We start from the raw sequence: 21,844 nt of genomic DNA on the forward strand, positions 1-21,844 counted from the left end.
TGATGAATTTGTATATTTCTCCTTGCTATTCTGTAAGTTTTAACCTCCTATATTTTGATGCCCTGTTGTTAAGTGCATATATATTAAGGATAGTTATGTCAGTTATGTCTTTTTGGATAATTAACCCTCTGTCATTATACACGTAATGTCCCTAGTTATTGCTAATAATTTTTTTGCTCTGAGATTTTTTGAAATTATTACAGTTACTTAAGCTTTCTTTAGATTAGTATAAGCATGGTATGTTTTTCTCCCATCCTTTTAATGTGTATGTGTCTTCACATTTAAAGTGGGTTTCTTTTTTTTTTTTTTTTTTGTAGAGACAGAGTCTCACTTTATGGCCCTCGGTAGAGTGCCGTGGCCTCACACAGCTCACAGCAACCTCCAACTCCTGGGCTTAAGCGATTCTCTTGCCTCAGCCTCCCGAGTAGCTGGGACTACAGGCGCCCTCCACAGCGCCCGGCTATTTTTTGGTTGCAGTTTTGGCCTTGGTATATGGGGCTGGCGCCCTACCGACTGAGCCACAGGCGCCGCCCTTAAAGTGGGTTTCTTACAGACAATATGTAATTGGGTCTTTCTCTCTCTGAACTTGTATTTTTAGAACATTTACATTTAAAATGATTATTGATATAGTTGAGAATATATATATTCTATATTTTGGCTGTTTTCTATTTGTTGCTCTTGTTTCTTGTTACTTTCTAAAATTTCATCTATTTTTCTGCCTTTTCTGATTTTAATGATTTTATAATCTTTCTGTTTTTTCTTTTTATCTTAGAAGTTATCAATTATAACTTTTCTTTTTCTTTTTCTTAGTGGTTATCCTAGAGTTTGCAAAATATATTTACAGCTAATCCAAGTCCACTATTAAATAACACTGTATATCTCCATGGGTAGTCCTAGGATCTTCCTTACAACATGGTATTTCCTATTCTTCTCTCTCATTTCCTTAAACATGCTATCATTCATTCTGTGCATCCATAAGCTATGATAACCAAGTTATGTTGTTGTTGTTATTTTGAACAAACTAATTATCTGTTTGATACATGAAAAATAAAAAACGAATGCCATTGCTTTTACCTATATTCGCCTTTTGTAATTATCCCATATGTCTCTAATATTCCTTTTTATTCTTTTTTCTTTTTCTATTCAGTTTTGTAAGTTTATATTGTCATGTATTCAAAGCTCACTGATTGTTTTCTTGGTCATGTTCAATCTACTGATGAGGCCATTAAAAGCATTCTTCATTTCTGTTACAGTGTTTTTGATTTCTAGCATTTCCTTTTGATTTTTGTCTTAGTTACCCATCTCTCAGCTTACATTGATCATCTGTTCTTGTATCTTGTCCACTTGTTCTATTAAAGTTCTTAGCACATTAATCATAGTTATTTTAAATGATAATTGCAAAATCTCTGCCATATCTGAGTCTGGTTCTGATGGCTCCTGTGTCTTTTCAGAATGTGTTTTTTTGCTTTTTAGCATTCATTGTAATTTTTTGTTGAAAGCCAGACATAAAAAGGAACTCAAATAGGTAGGACTTCAGAGTGAGGTTTTACGTTTGTCTGAGTGTGTTTACTGTTAGCTACAACTGTGGTATCATAATGCTAAAAATTCCTATAGTATTCTTGTTTTTGTCTCCCCTGTTGTCTTTTGCTTTCTTAGAAACTCCTTAAATAGGCATTTTTTTTTTAGCTGTAATTGCTCATTAATATTTATCACCCCTAGTCATGTGGTCGTATGGTTTACAGCAGCAGTTCTCAACCTGTGGGTGGCAACCCACAGGAACTGTATTAAAGGGCCGCGGCATTAGGAAGGTTGAGAGCCACTGGTTTTGAGGGAAGAGGAATTTATTCTGTAGTGCTATGATTAGGTCTAAGTCTTTTAGGGAGCCTAAGTTGGATATTTCCTTGTCTGCAGGTAGGTTAGGCTTTGATAAAACTCTAGTAGGTTAAGCTCTGGTAAACTAGTTTTCCTTGAGGGCCAAAAATTGTTAAGGAAAACAGAAAGCTCTGTTGAGTAAAACTTGAGCTAATAGGTGAAAATTCTCAGGACCTCAAAAAAATGTTAATTTTCATATAGTAATAATCAGGTGTGAAATTATAAAATATTTATATATGTTTATTTTGTGATTCATTTTGGATACTATCAGTTATAGCCTGAATTTTGGATCATATCATCAGGAGTAAATGCTTTTATTTTTAAGCTCTTAATGAATAAATTAGAAATTTTAATTAATCCCTAAATATATCACTTAAGAAATTAAAAGTGGAAATATATTTTAAAGACAGAAGTATATTAGGTTACAAAATATTTCACTTTAATGTTTAATAGTTAGAAATCAGTGTTTGAAATAGATAACATGGAGAGTGGTTTATAAGCTTAATAAATCTCTTTCTGATAAATTTGATTCTAGGTTCTCTGTTTCAAAGTAGGCTTTTTTTATGGAAAGCTTATTATATAATTACTAGGAAATAAGACTATCACAGATCAGCTAATTTACATTATTTCTATAATCAGTTGTGAAGGTATTATTAACTTTTAACCATGAGCTTTAAAATTACCATAAATATTTTAAAATTATAACTTAAATTTGTCTTTAACTATTATTTTTGTTTATTTGGGATTTCAGTATGCAAAATAATAATTTGTCAAGCCATTTTGCTAAGCCACAATGCATATCTGCTAATTGCTTTATATAGATATACACAATGATGAATATTTGAAATTTATATCCTTTATTTAACATTGAATTTCTGGATCTGGTGTATATTGTAGAGTGGGATCGGTACCTTACCCACTGGAACTTTTGTAGAGCCCTTTCCTTTGCCTTGCTATTTAAACTCATGCCTGGAGTACCTCCCCATACCTTTTTTGGTTATTTCTTGAAGAGTTGTTTGGCTTTCCCTGAAACTTTATGATCATGAAGTAGGGATGGAGTAAGATTTTAAACTGTAGAATCAGAATGTGTGAGTTCAACTCTTCTCTCTATTAGCTCAGTAACTTTGAATAAGTTACTTAACCTAAGCTATAAATAAGAAAGCACTTACAAAGACTTTGTGGATTGATAGAGATAATGTATGGAAAACATTTTATTTAGTACCTGAGATGTAATTAGTGCTCAGTAAATATAAGCTCTTAATGCAAGTTGCTAATAGAGAGCTAGGGCAGGGAGAGGTGGATGTAGGGCTACGTTAGAAGTGTCTTATAGATTGAGTCATTGAGAAAATTTGAGTAAAGCTTACTGAAAAAATAGACTGGACCCTCGTTGCTGCCAGAATCTTTATTACTTGCGATGAGAAGTCATAGAGACTTCTCACGACATGCTCATGAAGAGAAGAGTATGGTGAAATGATTTTTAGAGATACACCAGGTAAGGTAAGACTTTGTGTTTTATTCTTTCTTTTTTTTTTTTTGAGACAGAGTCTTGTTTTGTCACACTCGGTAGAGTGCCGCAGCATCATAGTTCACAGAAACCTCAAACTTTTGGTCTCAAGCCATCCTCTTGCCTCAGCCTCCCAAGTAGCTGGGACTACAGGCACCCGCTGCAATGCCCACCTATTTTTAGAGATGGGGTTTCACTTTTGCTCCGGCTTGTCTTGAACTCCTGAGCTTAAGCAAGAGAGGCCCCTTGCCTTGGCCTCTCAGAGTGCTGGGATTACAGGCATGAGCCACCACACCCAGCCTTTATACTTTGTGTTCTATTAATAGATAACTACCCTGTTTCCCCGAAAATAAGACATCCTCCAAAAATAAGACCTACTTACAGGAAAGATAAGACGTCCCCTGAAAATAAGACCTAGCGCATCTTTGGGAGCACACCTTAAAATAAGACACTGTCTTATTTTCTTAAACAGGGTATCTACAAATTGAAAAGTATGTGGCATAGGATGAAAAACAGTAACTTTCTAGGGAAGGTAGTGGAAATCTTGCGTTGCAAATTCTAGGCCAGGATCTAAAGAAGGTGCTGTTCTTGTTTTAAGCCTAAATGAGAGAAATTTTATGGGAAACATTGATTCTACCTTGTATATAAAATGTTGTATTTTTTAACCAGTAACAAACCGAAGACTACTTCCCACCAGACATTTTCTTGCCCTATTAGCTGCATATATCTTCTTCTTCCTCCCCTCTGCATGCTCTATTAGTTAATTTTATGCCTTTTGCATCATGCCTTTTTTCATTTATGATGATCCCCATTCTTCTCTGGTTAAACCAAAAAGGGTAATATTATAGTGATTTTTTAGTAATCCCTTTACACTATTTGCTTCAGCTATGCCACCAGAAGCTGTAGATTGTAAATTATTCTCCCTCTTTGTAGTGATTTTACATACCCTCAAAGGGAGAATGAGGTGACTTACGATAGATTGGCAGCAGCTGTGGCTTGGCACATAAGCCCGTACCCCACATCCTGTCTTCTTCCTTCCACAGAAGTGGAGGCAGCTGGGAAAGATGAAATTAAGCCTAGATTGCCCGCTGCTTTCTGTTCTGTTTTCTTGTTTCTTGCTGATGAGAGAAGCTGTTCTAGGATTCTGGGGATCCTTTGAGCTGGAAAGAGGTTCTAAATTAGGACAAAGCAGAACGAAAAAAAAAAATAAAAAACCTCCCCCAAACTTGTAGCCATGTATTTACGGACCCTTACGAACTTTCAGAGAGAGACTATTGGCAGTATCCCTTTTATGACCAGGCTGTCCATAGACTGTACCCTCTTGGCAAAGTAACTTCTTATAAATGTAATTTAAATGACTTTGTTTATTTTAGAAACTTTAAGAATGATGGTGGAGAGAATTCTGTTTAGTAGCATGAAGCAAACAAACCTCTTTGATCTTTTTTCTTTTGACATGGTCCTGCCTACCTTATCCTGAACAGTGTAACTCACTAAGATATTACATCTTTTCTATTATTAGCCATTTTTTTAGTCCCTGATCCAGAGTTAAGTCGGTCAGAATATCATTAAGGTCATTGAACCATGAGTCTAGTTGCCTTTGCGAGGAATCTGTATCGCTAGTAAAAGTAGCAAGCAGCTCATAAAAATGCTGTCCCATCATTCCCGGAGTGATATGCTAATACTCAAGAATGTTGCTAACACTGCACTGTATTTCATATGATTGAATTTAGAACTTCTGACTCAGTGGGTTGAAGGCCTCAGACTAACAGTAATAACAGTCTGCCTAAGAAGAACAGTGATAGAATTCATATGGCAGGCGACAGTTGCTCATTGGAGTTCAAGAGGAAATCTCCATCAACTACAGTGGTTGAAAACAAAAGGAAAAGTGGCCCAGATGTTCACTTTTTAAGAGTATATATTTCCTCCATATTTAAATGTGAACATATTACTCTTATTACATGAGGGTATAAATATTGATGTCATTGTTGAAATTCCAAAGAACAAGCCTCACACATTTCTGAGGTTTTTTTTTAAATGGTTATCTTTTGTGTCCAAACAAAATAATAATAATAAAAAAAAAACTTCCCTATGTCTCTAGAGGTCTCATGACAGCTACTTAGTTTTTATTCTTGCTCCTCTCACTGATAGAAAATATGTGTCCCAGAAGTTCAGATAGTCTTTGTAGATATAAATTAAACATACATATCCCTCACTATAATATGAGCAGAAAGTATTACTATTTTACACAACTAGCTGCTATTCTGTGTTTTAGTACAGAGCAGAGTTTTGGTCAAATCAAGGTAGTAATGACAGATCATCAGAACTTTGAAATGGCTCTTTAGTTTATTTGTTGAGTATTTTGAACAGATAGAAGCTGCTCATTGTTTTATTACCTGTGGTAAACAACAACCTGAATTAGATATACTTTGGTAGTACAATGTTCACTGAAATGGGGCACTTTTATATATTTTCCAGAAAATATATTTTGGCAAATAATCTCCTCCTGGATCAAACTGTAGCCAGCTTTTTGAGAAGTGTTCAGCAGAATCAACCCCAGATGAAGAACTAATTTTTTTCGAGAATTATTCTGTGTTATACTTTGTTAGCTTTCTGCATATAACACCTCATTTCATCCTTAAAATAACTCAGTGAATAAGTTACGTTTTAATCCCATTTTATAGATGAGTAAGGTGCTTGCTCTTCCAGATGGTGAAACTAAGGTGAAGTTAAATATAACTTAATTTAAGGTTCCACAACTGATAAATGATAGAGGATTTGGACACTGCTTTTTTTTTTTTTTATTCCAAAGCCCATACTCATAATCACTACATGGTATAGTTAAGGCACTACATGAATAGACATTTGCCTCCGTATTATTTTGCACAATGTGTCTCCTTACTCCAGCCATAAGTCTCAGTAATTTGTTTTTCTTGTAGTTGTTGTTGTTGTTTTTGTAGTTTTGTAAACAGTTTCACTCTATGCCCTGGGTAGAATGCTGTGGCGTCATGGCTCCAGCAACTTGGGCTTGAATGACCCTCTTGCCTCAGCCTCCCAAATAGCTGGGACTAAAGGCACCCACCACAACACCTGGCTAGTTTTTTCTATTTTTAGTAGAGATGGTCTTGCTCTTGCTCAGGCTGGTCTTGAACTCCTGAGCTCAGGCAATCCACTTGCCTCAGTCTCCCAGAGTGCTAGTATTACAGGCATGGGCCCTCCTGCCCAGCCAAGTCTCAGTGATTTGCATAGTCCTTGAAGTGGCCATTGGAAGTGATGGCACCATTCAAAGCAATCCGGAGGAAGGAAATATAAAACCTCACTCTATCCCTCTGTGCTTATTTGGAGGAAGTCTGAACCTAAGTGGATAGGCAAGGAAACAACTTTAGGAGGCTTGAGTCTAGAAAGCAGACAGCTTCTGTGGTTCAAAATCATCAGAAAGTTGCTAATAATTCCTACCTGTTCCCTAGTAAAATTTAAGTTCTGGGTAGTTATGTCTTATTGGAGATTTTTCTCAACTGGAGCAATCTATTCCAGACCTGTTTGCTTTGGCCATTCATGCTCTGCCCTCATGACCTAATAATCCTCCAAAGCTTCCACCTAGTATCATCACTGTGGAGGTTAGGATTTCAACATAACGATTTAGGAGGAGACACATTCAGACTATAGTAAGAAGATAGTCTTGAAAATGGGTCTCTGAAATAATAAATAATAATCATATTAATTTAAGTTAAACTGAATAGTTAATTGTGTAAATCCCATCATTTATATGATTCTTTACAAATGAATAGAGCTAACATATGTATGATTTATACATATAAAACATTTTCTTGCTGGAAGGTTGATGCAGTGTGTTTCTGTTGACCACTAAATTCTTGATAGAATGGCAGGGCTCTCTTGATTGATCAAAGGGGCCATACGTACATGCTTTGTAAAAAAAAATGTAGATTTCACAATGGCTGTACCAATGTACTTTTCTCCACATCTTCACCAATACTTAACATTCATCCTTTTGATTATGACCATTCTAACAGGTATGAGGTGATATCTCATTATAGTTTCAATTTGTAATACCCTGAAAATTGGAGATGTTGAACCTTTTTTCCTTCATCTACTGGCCACTTGTATCTGTTCTGTAGAGAAATGTCTGCTCAGATCTTTCGCCCATTCTTTAATTAGGTTATTTGTTTTCTTGCTATTGTTGTTTGAATTCCGTGTATATTTTAGATATTAGCCCTTTTTCATATGTATGGTTTGCAGATACTTTCTTCCAATCCATGAGTTTATGTCTTTACTCTGTTTTTACCTTTGCTTTTTAATACAGTAGCTTTTTAGTTTGATACAGTTCCATTTGTCTATTTTTGCATTTATTGCTTGTGCTTTTGGAATTCTTTCCAAGAAGTCATTGCCCAGACCAATGTCATTAAGCTTTTCCCTATGTTTTCTTCTAGTTTTATAGTTTCCAGTCTTATGTTTAAGTCTTTTATTCATTTTGAGTTCTTTTTTTATGTGATGTTAGATAAATCCAGTTTCATTCTTTTACATATTGATAACCAGTTTTTCCATCACCAATTTTTTTGTTGTTGTTGAGACAGGGTCCCACCCTATGCCCCTGAGCAGAGTGCAGTGGGCGTGGTAGCTCACCGCAACCTCAGACTCGGGCTGTGGGCACCCCGCTGCCTCAGCCTCCAGAAGCTGCTGGGATTACAGGCGCTCACTGTGGCGCCCAGCTGGGTTTTTCCATTTTTTTCATGAGTCGGGGTCTCACTGTTGCTCAGGCGAGTCCATCACCAATTTTTAAAGAGACTTTCTTTTCCTAATTGTGTGTTCCCAATTTTTTACCAAAAATCCATTAGCCATAAATACTTGAGTTTATTTTTGGGCTTTCTATTCTGTTCCAATGATCAACATGTTTGTTTTTATGCTAGTACCATGCTTTTTTGACCACAGTAGCTATAAAATATATTTTGAAATCCAAGAGTGTGATGCCTCTAGCTTTCTTCTTTTTGCTCAAGATTGCCATGGCTAGTTGGAGTCTTTTATGGTTTTATATAAATTTCAAGGTGTTTTTTTTCTATTTCTGTGGAACATGTCCTTGGAATTTTGATAGAGATTGCATTGAATCTATAGATCACTTTGAGTAGTGTGGACATTTTAACAATATTAATTATTCCAGTCTGTGAACATGGGATATCTTTTTATTTATTTGTGTCTTTAATGTCTTTCACTAGTTTATAGTTTCAGTATACAGATTTGTTTACCTCATAAGTCAAATTTACTAAGTATTTTATTATTTTAATTTTTTATAATTTTTGAAACAAAGTCTCACTTTGTCACCCTCAGTAGAGTGCGGTGGTGTCAGAGCTCACAGCAACCTCAAGCTCTTGGGCTCAAGCAATTCTCTTGCCTTAGGCTCCTAAGTAGCTGGGACTACAGGCACCTACTACAGTGCCCAGCTGTGTTTTAGAGACAGGGGTTCATTCTTATTCAGGCTAGTCTTAAACCTGTGACCTCAGGCAGTCCACTCACCTTGGCTTCCCAGAATTCTAGAATTATAGGCATGAGCCACCGCACCTGACCCAGAAGTATTTTATTTTTTGATGCTAGTGTGAATTAGATTGTTAATTTCTTTTGCAGATAGTTTGTTGTTAGGGTATAGAAACACTTTGATTTTTGTATGTTGATTTTGTAACCTGTGACTTTACTGATTTTGTTTATCACTTCTAACAGTGAAATAAACCAGACACAGAAAGATAAATACCATACGCTCTCACTTACATATAGAATCTAAAACACCAATCTGAGAGAAACAGAGTAGGAAGGTGATTACTAGAGGTTGGGGGATGGGGACATGCATGGAGAAATAAGTTTTAGTGGTTTATGGCACTTCATGGTGACCACAGTTATTAATAATGTGTCGTATATTTCAAAATTGCTAAAAATAGATTTTTAATGTTCTTACTGCAAAAAAATAAGTTGGGTGAAGTGATAGATATTAATTAGTTTGATATAATCTTTCTACACTCTATACAAAGGTCAAAATACCTCATTGTACTACATAAATACACATAATTATTAATTTTTAATTAAAAAATAAAACAAAAAGTAGGTTTTAGAAAGTAGAATGTAGTATAAATAATTGATAAACACTAAGGTCTAATCTTGGCCCTTTATTAGCAGCTTTACCTTTGAGAAGTTCACTTAACTGCTTAGTTTGTTTCTTCCTTAAAATGAAAACTATTAATTAATCTGTGTTTCCCAAACTCTGAAACCCATTCAAGATTACTAGAATGATGTTAAGTGGCATACGAGGTCAATTTAAGTATTGACTTGATAAAACATTAAAATAAACATTGAATCACATGGTGAGAGAATTACTTCTTTCTTATTCTTTCTGATTATGTCAAAGAGAAAGTTTCAGTTTGGTACCAAGATATCTTTAATAGTTCTCTAACACTGGGTAATTATTCAGGGTGGGGAAGTGGAGGGATGGGCGGATACTTTAAATCTTCTACTCCTTAAGAGTTTCTACGAAGTAACTTAATTTCATTCATTAGAAGGGAAAATTTCAGAAGTCCCTTTTTGCTCTTTCTGTTTACCTCATTTCTCTTTCATTTGGAAGGAAAGTAGTTTGTTATCTAATCAGTGAGTATGGGAGGAGCAACTGAACAAGTGAGGCACAGGCCTTTCTCTCACAATCTGGCCCATTCTTAGAAGGCATGCTTCTCCTTCACTACATAGTAGGCTTTGATTCACAAACGCTGCTTAGAATAGGGAGGGAGCTGTTAGAAAGCCATGAAGCCATAAATACAAACCACAAAAACCACATTTTGTAATTCGACCCTATTGGTTATCAAGCAATATTTTGGTTGCCGTCTCATTGCTCTGTTTTTCCATTGGTATCAAACTCATACAAGGGGAAAGCAATTATCACCCTTTAAAACCTCACTGATAATTTCACTCTTTAACAAAAATCTGGCTTGGACTTAGAGACCTCCTTAAGCAATAGTATCCATATAGATAGAATTTAGTAACATGGTTTTATTTTCATTGAATTAATATTTAGGATTAACATCTATAAAATAAATTTAAGTTTTAAAAAGTGAATCAGTTATTAAAATGTTAAATAGTACAGTGATACATGGATAAGAAAAAAATTATAAAGACAGTATACAAAGGACTAAAATTTAGAAAATACTTAATAAGATTATTTTTTGGATTCTTTTGAATCTATATTCCAATAGAATATAAAATTTTACTTGGTAAACCAAGTAAATGAAGGGGCTTTCTAAGTGGCATGTAGTGTTATTTTCTTTCATTTTGAAACATATCATTATTAAGGAATCAAGCTTGTATTCCGTGACAGTTTTTTTTTTTCATTTTTTCTTTTAAAGAATATTTTACTAGGCAGTTAAAGACTGATATCTTTTTGATAGCATGACTGTTGGTGATAATGGGTTTTTTTTTGTTTGTTTGTAGAGACAGAGTCTCACTTTATCGCCCTCAGTAGAGTGCCGTGGCGTCACACAGCTCACAGCAACCTCCAACTTCTGGGCTTAGGCAATTCTCTTGCCTCAGCCTCCCAAGTAGCTGAGACTACAGGCACCCGCCACAAAGCCCAGCTATTTTTTTGTTGCAGTTTGGCCGGGGCTGGGTGTGAACCTGCCACCCTTGGTATATGGGGCCGGCACCCTAACCACTGAGCCACAGGCACCACCCCATGATAATGTTTTTGTTTTGCTTATTTTTCTTTCACCGAAAGCAGTCTAGTCTGGATAAGGTTTTTGAACTGGAAATCTTGAGTAGCTCTTACTTGAAGGGCAAGAACCATGTCGTCACTGTATACCATGCCTAATACAGTATTTGGCACATACTAGTGTTCACTAAATATTTGAACAAGTGAATGAATGAATGAAATAATGAAGAATCAACAAAATAAACTGAGCCTTTCTTGAAGGTGTAGGCATAGCTTTCATTTTTTCCTGAAAGCCATTAATAGGGCAAGCTATAAGGAATTGAGGCTTTGGGGCAATCAGAGGGTAACACTTTTCATATAAGTAAAATTTGGAGCTGGTTATACTGAACATTTAGAATAACCTTGTTAGAAAAAAATGGCAAAAGGAAGACAACCCTACTAATTTTGCTTTTGCTTATAGAAAGTAAAATTTATGTTCATGTGTTAGGCAAGGGCCTTCTTTACACTTGCACTTTATTTGTTATTTTAAAAAGAACTACATTTAGGCGGTGCCTGTGGCTCAAAGGAGTAGGGCACAAGCCCCATATACCGGAGGTGGCGGGTTCAAACCTGGCCCCAGCCAAAAACCGCAAAAAAAAACACAAAAAACTACCTTTACCCCCCTCTCTGGTCATCTTCATATCAGGGAAAGTACCCTGATTTTCCTTGCCTTCTGGAAAACTATTACAGTTTAATTTTAAATGGAGCTTGTTTTTTCCTCTCATGCTCTTAATTATATTTTCTTATCTGATAAAGTTCCCAACTCTTTCTTAACTGGCACCCTAAGTGAACCGCAATACTGATGGTAAATTTTTTGTTGTTGCTATTTAGTCATGTAACAAATGTATTTAGGGGATTATGTTCTAAGAACCCTGAAATGAATTTTACATATCAGAGAGAGAGAGAGAATATTAACCAGAGGTTATTAACCAAACTGACTTTCTAATAACCATGCAGCATGCAGTTGGTTTGATTTACTACATTCCCAGATCATTTAATTTGTTTTAAAACATTTTGCACATATACAGAAAAACAGAATTTGAAGAGTACTGTATTTCATTCTAGTGAATACACTTTTTTTTTTTTTTGTGAGACAGAGCCTCAAGCTGTCACCCTGGATAGAGTGCTGTGGCATCACAGCTCACAGCAACCTCCCATTCTTGGGCTTAAGCGATTCTCTTGCCTCAGTCTCCCATGTAGCTGGAACCACAGGTGCCCACAACAACACACGGCTATTTTGTGGTTGCAGTTGTCATTGTTGTTTGGCAGGCCTGGACTGGATTCAAACCCTCCAGCTCTGGTGTATGTGGCTGGCGCTTTAGCTACTTGAGCTACAGGCACTAAGCCTAGTGAATACATTTTAAACATAGTCTAGGTTAATTCTCTACAAATGAGTTTTCTTTAATGGTCCAATTGATTTTAATTCATTATGCATGATGACAACAAAATAGGTGTCCAACCTTTTTTCTTTTCTGCTACACATTGGAAGAAAAAGAATTGTCTAGATCATACATTAATACACAAAAACTAACAAAAGTTGATGAACAGTGAAAACAACAAAAAAAGGTCTTTGCATAATTTTTGCAATATCCAACACCATAGGTAAGCAAAACAATTCTCAAATAATCTGTAAGTGGTGGCCCATGGTCCACAGGTTGGATACCCGTGCTTGCAGGTTAATATTTTTTGCTATTGAAACTTTAACTCGGGCGGTGCCTGTGGCTCAAGGAGTAGGGCGCCGATCCCATATGCCAGAGGTGGCGGGTTCAAACCCAGCCCAGGCCAAAAAAAAATAAAAAAGAAAGAAACTTTAACTCAGTACACTTTGTGATAATGAAATCTCTCTGCCTGGTATCTTTGTATCTCCTACTTATTACTATGTGGTCTTTAATATGTAAAATAAACTCTAGGGATGCTGGCGATTTTATTTTGGCTTATCCTTATCATTGCATTATAAGGTTGATAGAGCAGCAATAACAGTAGTGATACATAGAAGGTGAATTCTCAAAGTTATCATCTGTAAAAATTAGCATCTAACTCTCTTTGAATTTTAGTATCCAGGTAAAGAAGCAACATAGATTCTATTGTTATCATAATTGAAAATACAGTTGGTCTGTTTTGGACAAGAAAAAAGACTTTAGAATCATCTAAATTTTTTTCTTCAAAAGATTAGATATTTAGCTTATACTTGTAATCTCTAGTTATCCCCAGAGTCATAATGCACTGTGGAAAGTAATATAAGAGCAGTTTACTATTGGTGACAAACTGCAAGTTTTCATTGTCTAATTCTAAAACAACAGTAACATGAAAACAGAACTCGTTAGTTGGCTCTGTCTACTGGCAATATGATTATTCTCTGATTAGATACTTGGAGTGCTAAATAGTATCCTTTTCATGGGGTATGAGGTATTGATAAGACAGCATGTTATGATAGAAATTTTTAGAAAATGTAATGGAATTGAGAGGCATACCAACCTACTCGTGAAATTCAGCTGTCACTTTTGCTCTGGTATCTCAGGCGAGTTACTTAACTTCAACTTCTCTGTAAAATGAAAATTATAATACTTCCTTAGAGGGGCTATGAGGATGCAAGCACCCAGAGTGAGTTCTTGTTGAGTGTTAGATGTACAAGGAATGTACAACATAGTAATTATGATATGTTTTGATACTGTGTCAGGTGAAATGAAGGACAAAACTGTTCAAGTGGTTGAGCTCCCCATTGTAGACAGTCTCCATCCGCGTCCTCCATATTTACCCTTGGCTGTACCAGAAGACCTCGCAGATCGACTTGTACGTGTCCATGGTGATCCTGCAGTGTGGTGGGTGTCTCAGTTTGTCAAATATTTGATCCGCCCACAACCTTGGCTAGAAAAAGAAATTGAAGAGGCTACTAAGAAGCTTGGCTTCAAACATCCAGTTATTGGGTAAGAATCTGATTTATTTCTTAAACAGTGATAGATAGCAGCAGGCTTATGAATCTTTATAATATATAGTTTATTTGTACAGCCCTAGCAAAGAACAGAGGTTCTAGTGTTCACCTTAGGGACAGGGAAACTGTTCTTCCTTTGTTCATTCTCACGTGTGACAGCTGAGAAAATTGCTTAGCTGTGTTCTGCCACTGTTTCAAATGCTCCTCTTCCTTTGGCTCTGCCTCCTATTATAGGTCTCTTTTGTTTTTATTTTTATTTTCACATCTCTTGTCCCCACATTTTTCCTTATGTCTTAGTCTCCGTATGTAGAGAAGTTAGTGAACCCTAGTCTAAGTGTTAGAGCTAAACAAAGTACATATGAAACCAGAATATCAAATATTGTTTCTTGTCACAATACTTTTCATTGAAATTCAGTGGAATCATTGTTTCTGCCCTACTTTATCTCTGTAGAGCATACTGAACAAGTCCAGTTTCCCCCAGAGAAGGGGTGATTGGGAAGGATATGGGAAGGAAAAGGTGATAGAATAGATGTTCATGTAATAGTATCCATATCTAGACTATGGTCTGGAATGTAAAGGAAAGAATAGCAATGAACATGACATGTCACTCCAGTGAAATCAAACCTTCATTCCAGATTCATAACAAAAAGCTGGCCTCAGACTTGTCCTTACGCCACACTACATGCTATGACCTCACAGGAAACAAATCTACCTTTTCCCTTTTCAACATATAAATAGTGATTTAGTAATTTGGGGGGACAAGGAGAAGACAGATTTGAGGAGTCCTCTAATTTATAAAATCATCCTATGACTTATTATTCCTATTTCTATTACAATTATTTTGGAAACACTAAGATAATACACTAAGGTGATAGAAGACTATTGAGGTAGTCAGTGCCTTATTCAGTACAGGAGAATGTAAATCTGTGTCCCTAATTTTACAATTATAGACCTTTCTTAAACAGATAATATCAGTACCTGCTTGCATTTGATAGAGTAAAACACAAAGAAAGCAAATTCATTATGCACAAAACAAAAGGTCTGGAATGACTCCATTTACTTAAAAATAGTAAAAAAAATAAAAAATCTTAAAATGTTAGCCTCATCCTTTAGGAAAAGTCCATGTGTTTTCCTTGTACAACTTTAAATTTCTACAAGCTGACAGATGCAGTGACTCTACAGAGTAAAATGAAGAAAAGAAACATGACATCAGAACTTTACAAACAGTATTTTTAAAGTTATATAAAAGTAACTGTGAATCCTGGTATCATTTTGGTCTCAAAAATCTTAAAAGTTGTATCCAGTTTTTTTGTGGATAATTGGTTGGTATTTTGCTGCCTTATATGAAGTACAACTCTGGAATCTCCCATTTATTCCTGATATGACAGTTACTTTGTCTATAAGGAAGATTCGTCAAGGGTTTACTTATTTTCTAGTTCCTCGTACATTTAACCTGCAAGTATGTTTAGAATATACTAAGTATGTATTTGAGTTTTTAAAATACTATTTTTTTCTAATGGTGCAAATGAAAGAAAACTGGTTAAAACTGCCCATAATGCCACCATGAGAAAGGGTATAAATTGAGCACCCAAAAAGTACCAAAATGTATAAGTACATTATCATCAGAATCTGAATTTCTCCCCCAGAGTCCATGTTAGACGCACAGACAAAGTGGGAACAGAAGCTGCCTTCCATCCCATTGAGGAGTATATGGTACATGTTGAAGAACATTTTCAGCTTCTCGCACGAAGGATGCAAGTGGACAAAAAAAGAGTGTATTTGGCCACAGATGACCCTTCTCTATTAAAGGAGGCAAAAACAAAGTAAGTTAGAGCAACTAGTGATTCTAGAGTGGGATTCTAGAGTTATAAAGAATCCTTAATTCCCATGACTTGTGACTCTTGTTACAGTATTATTGAAGTTTTTAAAATTCAAATGATTGTGTACTTGTTAATCCAATCAAAGCATATTTTGTTAGCCACATCTGATAATGCCTTTTATTTTTTTATGTCTGACTTATTTTATTTAGCATAATATCCCCAAAGTTCATCCAAGTTGTAGCACGTGTCAGATTTATTACAGCTGAGTAATACTCCATTGTATGGAATAGGCCACTTTTAGTTTATCCATTTAAACTAATGTCCAGTGATGGACATTTGGGGTGTTTCCACTTCCTGGCCACTGTGAATAGTGCTGCCGTTAACACGGTTGTACACATGTAGTAATGTCCTTTTCTTCTGTGCCATGATTCCACATTGCATTTAGTCACCATTATCTCCTGAGTCTCCCAATCTGTGACAGCTCTTGAGCTTTTTGTTTTCTTTCTTTTATTTATTTATTTATTTTATTAAATCATAGCTGTGTACATTAATATGATCATGGGGCACCATACACTTGGTTAATAGACCGTTTGACACATTTTCATCACACTAGTTAACATAGCTTTCATGGCATTTTCTTAGTTATTTTGCTAAGGCCTTTACATTCCACATTTACTAGGATTCACATACACCCTTGTAAGATGCACCGCAGGTAATAATGCCTTTTAATAGGAAGTCCAAAATGTGGGCAGTGTCCATAGCTCAGTGGGTAGGGCGCTGGCCACAAACACTGAGGCTGGAGGGTTCAAACCTGGCCCAGGCCAGCTAAAACAACAATGACAACTGGAAAAAAAGAAGCCAGGCATTGTGGTAGGTGCCTGTAGTCCCAGCTACTGGGAGGCTGATGTAAGGGAATAGCTTAAGCCCAGGAGTTGGAGGTTGCTGTGAGTTGTGACACCATGGCACTCTACTCAGGGGGATGGCTTGAGACTCTGTCTCAAAAAAAAAAAAAAAATCCAAAATGAACTGATGTATGCACCAGTCATAATCATTATTATCATTAAAAGTATCGCCCACTTCTCAGCACCAAAATCTGCATTGGTTTGCTAGAGCTGCCATAACAAAACACCACAGACTGGATGGCTTAAATAACAGAATTTATTTCTCACAGTTCTGGAAGCTGGGAAGTTAAAGATAAAGGTGCTAGCAAGGTGTATTTTATTTTCTCTTGGCTTTTAGGCAGCCACTATTCTGCTGTGTGCTCAGATGATCTCTTCTTTGTGTATGCAGGGAGAGAGAGCACAAGCTCTCTAGTATTTCTTCTTGTAAGGACACAATTCCATCATGAGGGCTGACCCTTACAGACCTCATTTACCCTAATTACTACCCAGAGGTCTTATTTCCAAATACCACCACATTAGGGTTAGAGATTCAAATTATGAATTCAGGGGGTACATGAACATTCCGTTCATAACACTAACCAAGTATACAGAACTATCAGCAGTAAAACACACCAGGTGCTTACTCTTTTGATCTCAGTTAACTTTCACTAACAGGCAGCTGAACAGTTACAGGCAGCTGAACACATACGTAGATAGAGTTTTTGTCATATAAAAATTTCTGCATTTGGGATTATTCCAAAGAAAGGTAAAGAATCAAAATAAGAGTTTTAAGTTCAGGTGCAGTGGCTCACACATGTAATCCTAGCACCCTGGGAGGCCAAGGCAGAAGATAGCTTGAGGTCAGGAATTTGAGACCAGCCTTAGCAAAGCAAGACTCCATCTCTGCTGAAAATAAGAAAATTAGCCACCCATGGTAGCATGCATCTATAGTCCCAACTACTTGGGAGGCTGAGGCAAGAAGATTGCTTGAGCCCAGGAGTTGAGGTTGCTGAGACCTAGGCTGAGGCTATAGCACTGAAGCCCAGGTGACACAGCAAGACTGTCTCAAAAAAGAAAAAAAAAAGGGGGGGGGATGAGTTTTATCTGTGGAAGATAAAGTTTATTAGTATATATTGAACAGTAACCATAATTTTTTGAGCCTGCCTGTGTTTTAGGCACTATGCTAGGTGCTGAGGATTCCATGATAAGCAAGATATATCTTGCTCTTAAGGACTTCTCAAATCTAGTGGAGGAATAGACAATTACACTACAGTGCCAGTAATGCTACTATAGGGTTAATTAACATAGGGTGTTATAAAAACATGTAGGCAAAGCACTGATCCTAATTGTACTTTTCTTTCCCCTTCTTTTCACTCCCTTCCCTCTTCCCCTCCACCTCTCTTTCCTTCTCTTTCACTCTGTTGTCCAGGCTAGAGTGCTATGTCCTCAGCCTAACTCACAGCAACCTCAAACTCCTGGATTCAAGCTATCCTCCTGCCTCAGCATCCTGAGTAGCTGGGACTACAGGTGCCCACCACAACACCCAGCTAGTTTTTCTATTTTTAGTAGAGTTGGGAGTCTTGATCTTACTTAGGCTGGTCTGGAACTCTTAAGCTCAGGTGATCCTTCTGCCTTGATCTCCCAGAATTCTGGGATTATAGGCGTGAGCCACTGTGCCCCGTCTTACTATACTATAGGTGAACCTGGAGTTGGCCTTCATTTACTATAAACAAATAAATAAAGGATGTATTCGATGTATAGGAAAGAGAAGGAGGAAGAAGAAAACTGTAGTTTTAGCTCTGCTCAGATACCATCTCCAGAAATCATTCCTGGAGCCTAGACCGGCTGTTTCCCTCCTCTGTGTATGCCTGGGTCTTAGTGTTTAGCATTTGCTTACTTCTGTCTTTCTCACTAGATTATAGGCACTTTGGACTTAATACCTAGCTCTGGTAACTGTCCAGTCAACACTAAACTGTGTTGATTTCAATCTCATCAGCTTGAAAACATTAGCTATTAATCATTTAAGCTATTTGGCTATTAATGTATTTATTGGTCTCTTTTCTATAGCACCAATGGGAGTGGGGAAATGAAACAAATTTAGAATAAGGACTATAAGGTAGGAATTAATCCAGATCATTGGATAATAATTTAAATCCCATTTCTACCACCAGAGAATCCAAATTAACCTAATGCAAATTGCCTTTTTTATTTTAATAAAAATAAAATTTTTTTGTATGTGTGTACACAAAAGGCTAAGAAGTTTATCAGCGAAGTATAAAAATGAGTTAATGTAAAAGTTAGGGATTAAATGAATATTTGGGCACAAGACATAAAAAATTTTCACATACACCTTTCCAGTTTTAATGTTCATACCTACTAGAGAAAAGCCAAGAAGAAATAGTTCACCATGTTACTTCATTTTAAAACACCAGATTGAATTTGTGGCTTGGTTGAAGAAAAAGATATTACTGTAATTTTGTCTACTCTTTCCCTTGCTCTTAAATGTATCACAAGCTTTTTTCCTTTTCTCTTTGATTAGCGAAATAATTCACGTTCATTAGAAAATATGGTAATGGTAAATACACAAGGAAGGAAAAAATATTATCCACAATCCCATTTGTATTATAAGTCACGTTTTTAAATGTAGTCATGCACCACATAACATTTTGGTCAACTACAGACGGCATAGGTGATGGTGATCCACACGATTATAATATAGTGTATAATATTGTATTTTTACTATACATTTTCTATGGTTAAATATTTTTAGATATACAAATATCATTACAGTTTCCTACAGTATTTGGTATAGTAATAAGCTGTACAAGTTTGTAGCCTAGGAGCGATAGACTGTACCATGTAGGTTAAGTGTGATATATACATATAGCCTAGGTATGATGTAGATGGCTATACCACTACATCTATATGATGTAGATGTAAATTACATCTATGATGTTTACATAATGAAGAAAGCACCTAATGACACGTTTCTCAAAACATACCTCTGTTATTTGAAGTCTTTTTAATTTACTACAGTAGTTAGATCCATTTTCTCAGGTGGCTAAAAATGTCACTATAGACACTTTTTTAATGTCTACATATACACTGTATGACTATGTCATTGCTTACTTGATCAGCCGTTTCCCTAATATTGAATTTATAGGTTATTTCCATTTTTGCACTCTTATAAATGATGCTATGAAGTATGCCTAAAATTATCTGCATTATTTACTTAAGCTAGATTTGTAGACTTGGAAGTACTTTGATAAAAGAATATTATAAACATTTTATAGCTTTGATCTATAGCACAGCCCAACATTTTTATACCAAATAACTCCTGTAGTATAGTTGGCAGTATCTACCTGAGTTTCCTCTTTGTAGTCAACAGCTATAACTCCTCTCCCAGTGATAGTCCAGGTAGCAGTTTTCTCCATATTTTGTTATAAATGTGGTAGTTGAATTTTATGGATTTTTTTCCTCTTTGAAAGTCCTTTTATTTTAATTTTGTGTGTCATTACAAAGATATTCTTAGAAATTGAAATGCTGTTTCTTTTTTATTTATTCTTCTACTTAAATATTTTTCCACTTTGAATTAACTCTGCTTTAAATTGGTTTTGATACCTAAACAAATCATAAGGCCTCTGTCGTTGTTTTAGAAGATCAAAAGCATGAATTAATCTCACAAGTATATAGTGGCCAGGACAATCATTTTAAGACTTTTTTTTTTTTCTTCAAGAGCATAAAGAAATGAATTAAACTTAAATCATGTATAGGGTTCACACAGAAGAAAATCCATTTTCTGGGTAGCTTATCTTTTAAAAAAGGGTCAAAAACAGCTTTGCACACGTCTTCTATATGAAAATGAGAAGTTAATGCTTTGTAGCTTGGTATTACATACCCCTCAGATTGCTTTAAGTTAAGAGCTCATCCACTGAGGACGTTTCACCCACCAGCATCCCAGTGACTGTGGCAATCATTCTAACATGGCAATACTTAAGTCATTCACTGTTAAAGTGTTTAAATCACAGAATCATTGGCAGTCAAAGAAATAAGAACTATTAGAGTTAACTATCTGATTCTGTATTCTTAGATTATAGAGACTGGAGATGGGGCAAAACAGGAAGAAAAAATCTTCCAGAGAAAATATTTACATATTTAGCTTGTTCTTTATAAAAAAATATTAGAGGAGCTCTTCCTAAAATTAGGTACATTAAAATGAGTAAAGGCAAGAAAAATTGTTAGAAGGTTTTTGTAAAGTCTTTGCCCTGCAAAACGAAGACTCATCCATGAGTGGTATATTTATTCACTATTTCATTGATCTTCTATAATGAACGGGACACAGTACAGGGCAGTAGGAATACAAAGACAAATGAAAGGTAATATATAGCTCCTTATCTCCCAGTATCTAGCTGGTCACTAATATACATGTGACAGATAATTACAGTATAGTTAGATAAGTGCCCTGAAGGTGATAGGACACCTTTTTTTTTCACTGATTTCAGTGAAATCACACAGAGAACTATGTGGCTGGGTGCAGTGGCTCTTGCCTGTAATTCTAGCACTTTGGGAGGCTGAGGCAGGTAGATTGCCTGAGCTCACAGGTTCAAGACTAACCTGAGCAAGAGCGAGACCTCATCTCTAAAAATAATCGGCCGTTGTAGCAGGCGCCTGTAGTCCCAGCTACTTGGGAGGCTGAGCCAAGAGAATCTCATGCGCCCAGGAGTTTGAGGTTGCTGTGAGCTGTAACGCCACAGCACTCTACGGAGAGTGACAAAGTGAGACTCTGCCTCAAAAAAAAAAAAAGGATTATCTCAGTTTGGAGAAAAACATCAAACAAAATATCTGATAGTAGTTTAGTATTGCAAGCTAATCTTTTGGGTGATATAAAAATAAATTTGTGCAACCTCAAGGTAGAAGAATTCTTCTGCTGACATACTTGAGGGCCAAAGAGAAGCAGCATGTCTGTGCAGACAGTTCCATGCTCATTATTAGCAGTGTGAAATCTCCTTTTTCCATTATTTACTTTGTTTTTGTGTGTTTTTCCTCTGTTGATATTCTTCATGAAACCATCATTTACATATAGATACAGGCCTGAGGACATATTAATTT

At 36.1% G+C, this 21,844-nt stretch overlaps 1 protein-coding gene across 7 annotated transcripts in view; it reads left to right on the forward strand.

The window, feature by feature from the left end:
- FUT8 (fucosyltransferase 8) overlaps positions 1 to 21,844 on the forward strand; it is a 429,531-nt gene that overhangs the window by 396,125 nt on the left and 11,562 nt on the right. For all 7 annotated transcript variants that reach the window (XM_053602549.1, XM_053602551.1, XM_053602553.1 and 4 more), the window contains 2 exons: positions 13,783 to 14,029; positions 15,681 to 15,857. In XM_053602549.1, coding sequence (XP_053458524.1) covers positions 13,783 to 14,029; positions 15,681 to 15,857 — 424 coding nt within the window. The remainder of the gene's footprint in view (positions 1 to 13,782; positions 14,030 to 15,680; positions 15,858 to 21,844) is intronic.

Source organism: Nycticebus coucang, chromosome 9 (genome assembly GCF_027406575.1).
Source record: "Nycticebus coucang isolate mNycCou1 chromosome 9, mNycCou1.pri, whole genome shotgun sequence".
Classification (NCBI taxonomy): Eukaryota; Metazoa; Chordata; class Mammalia; order Primates; family Lorisidae; genus Nycticebus; species Nycticebus coucang.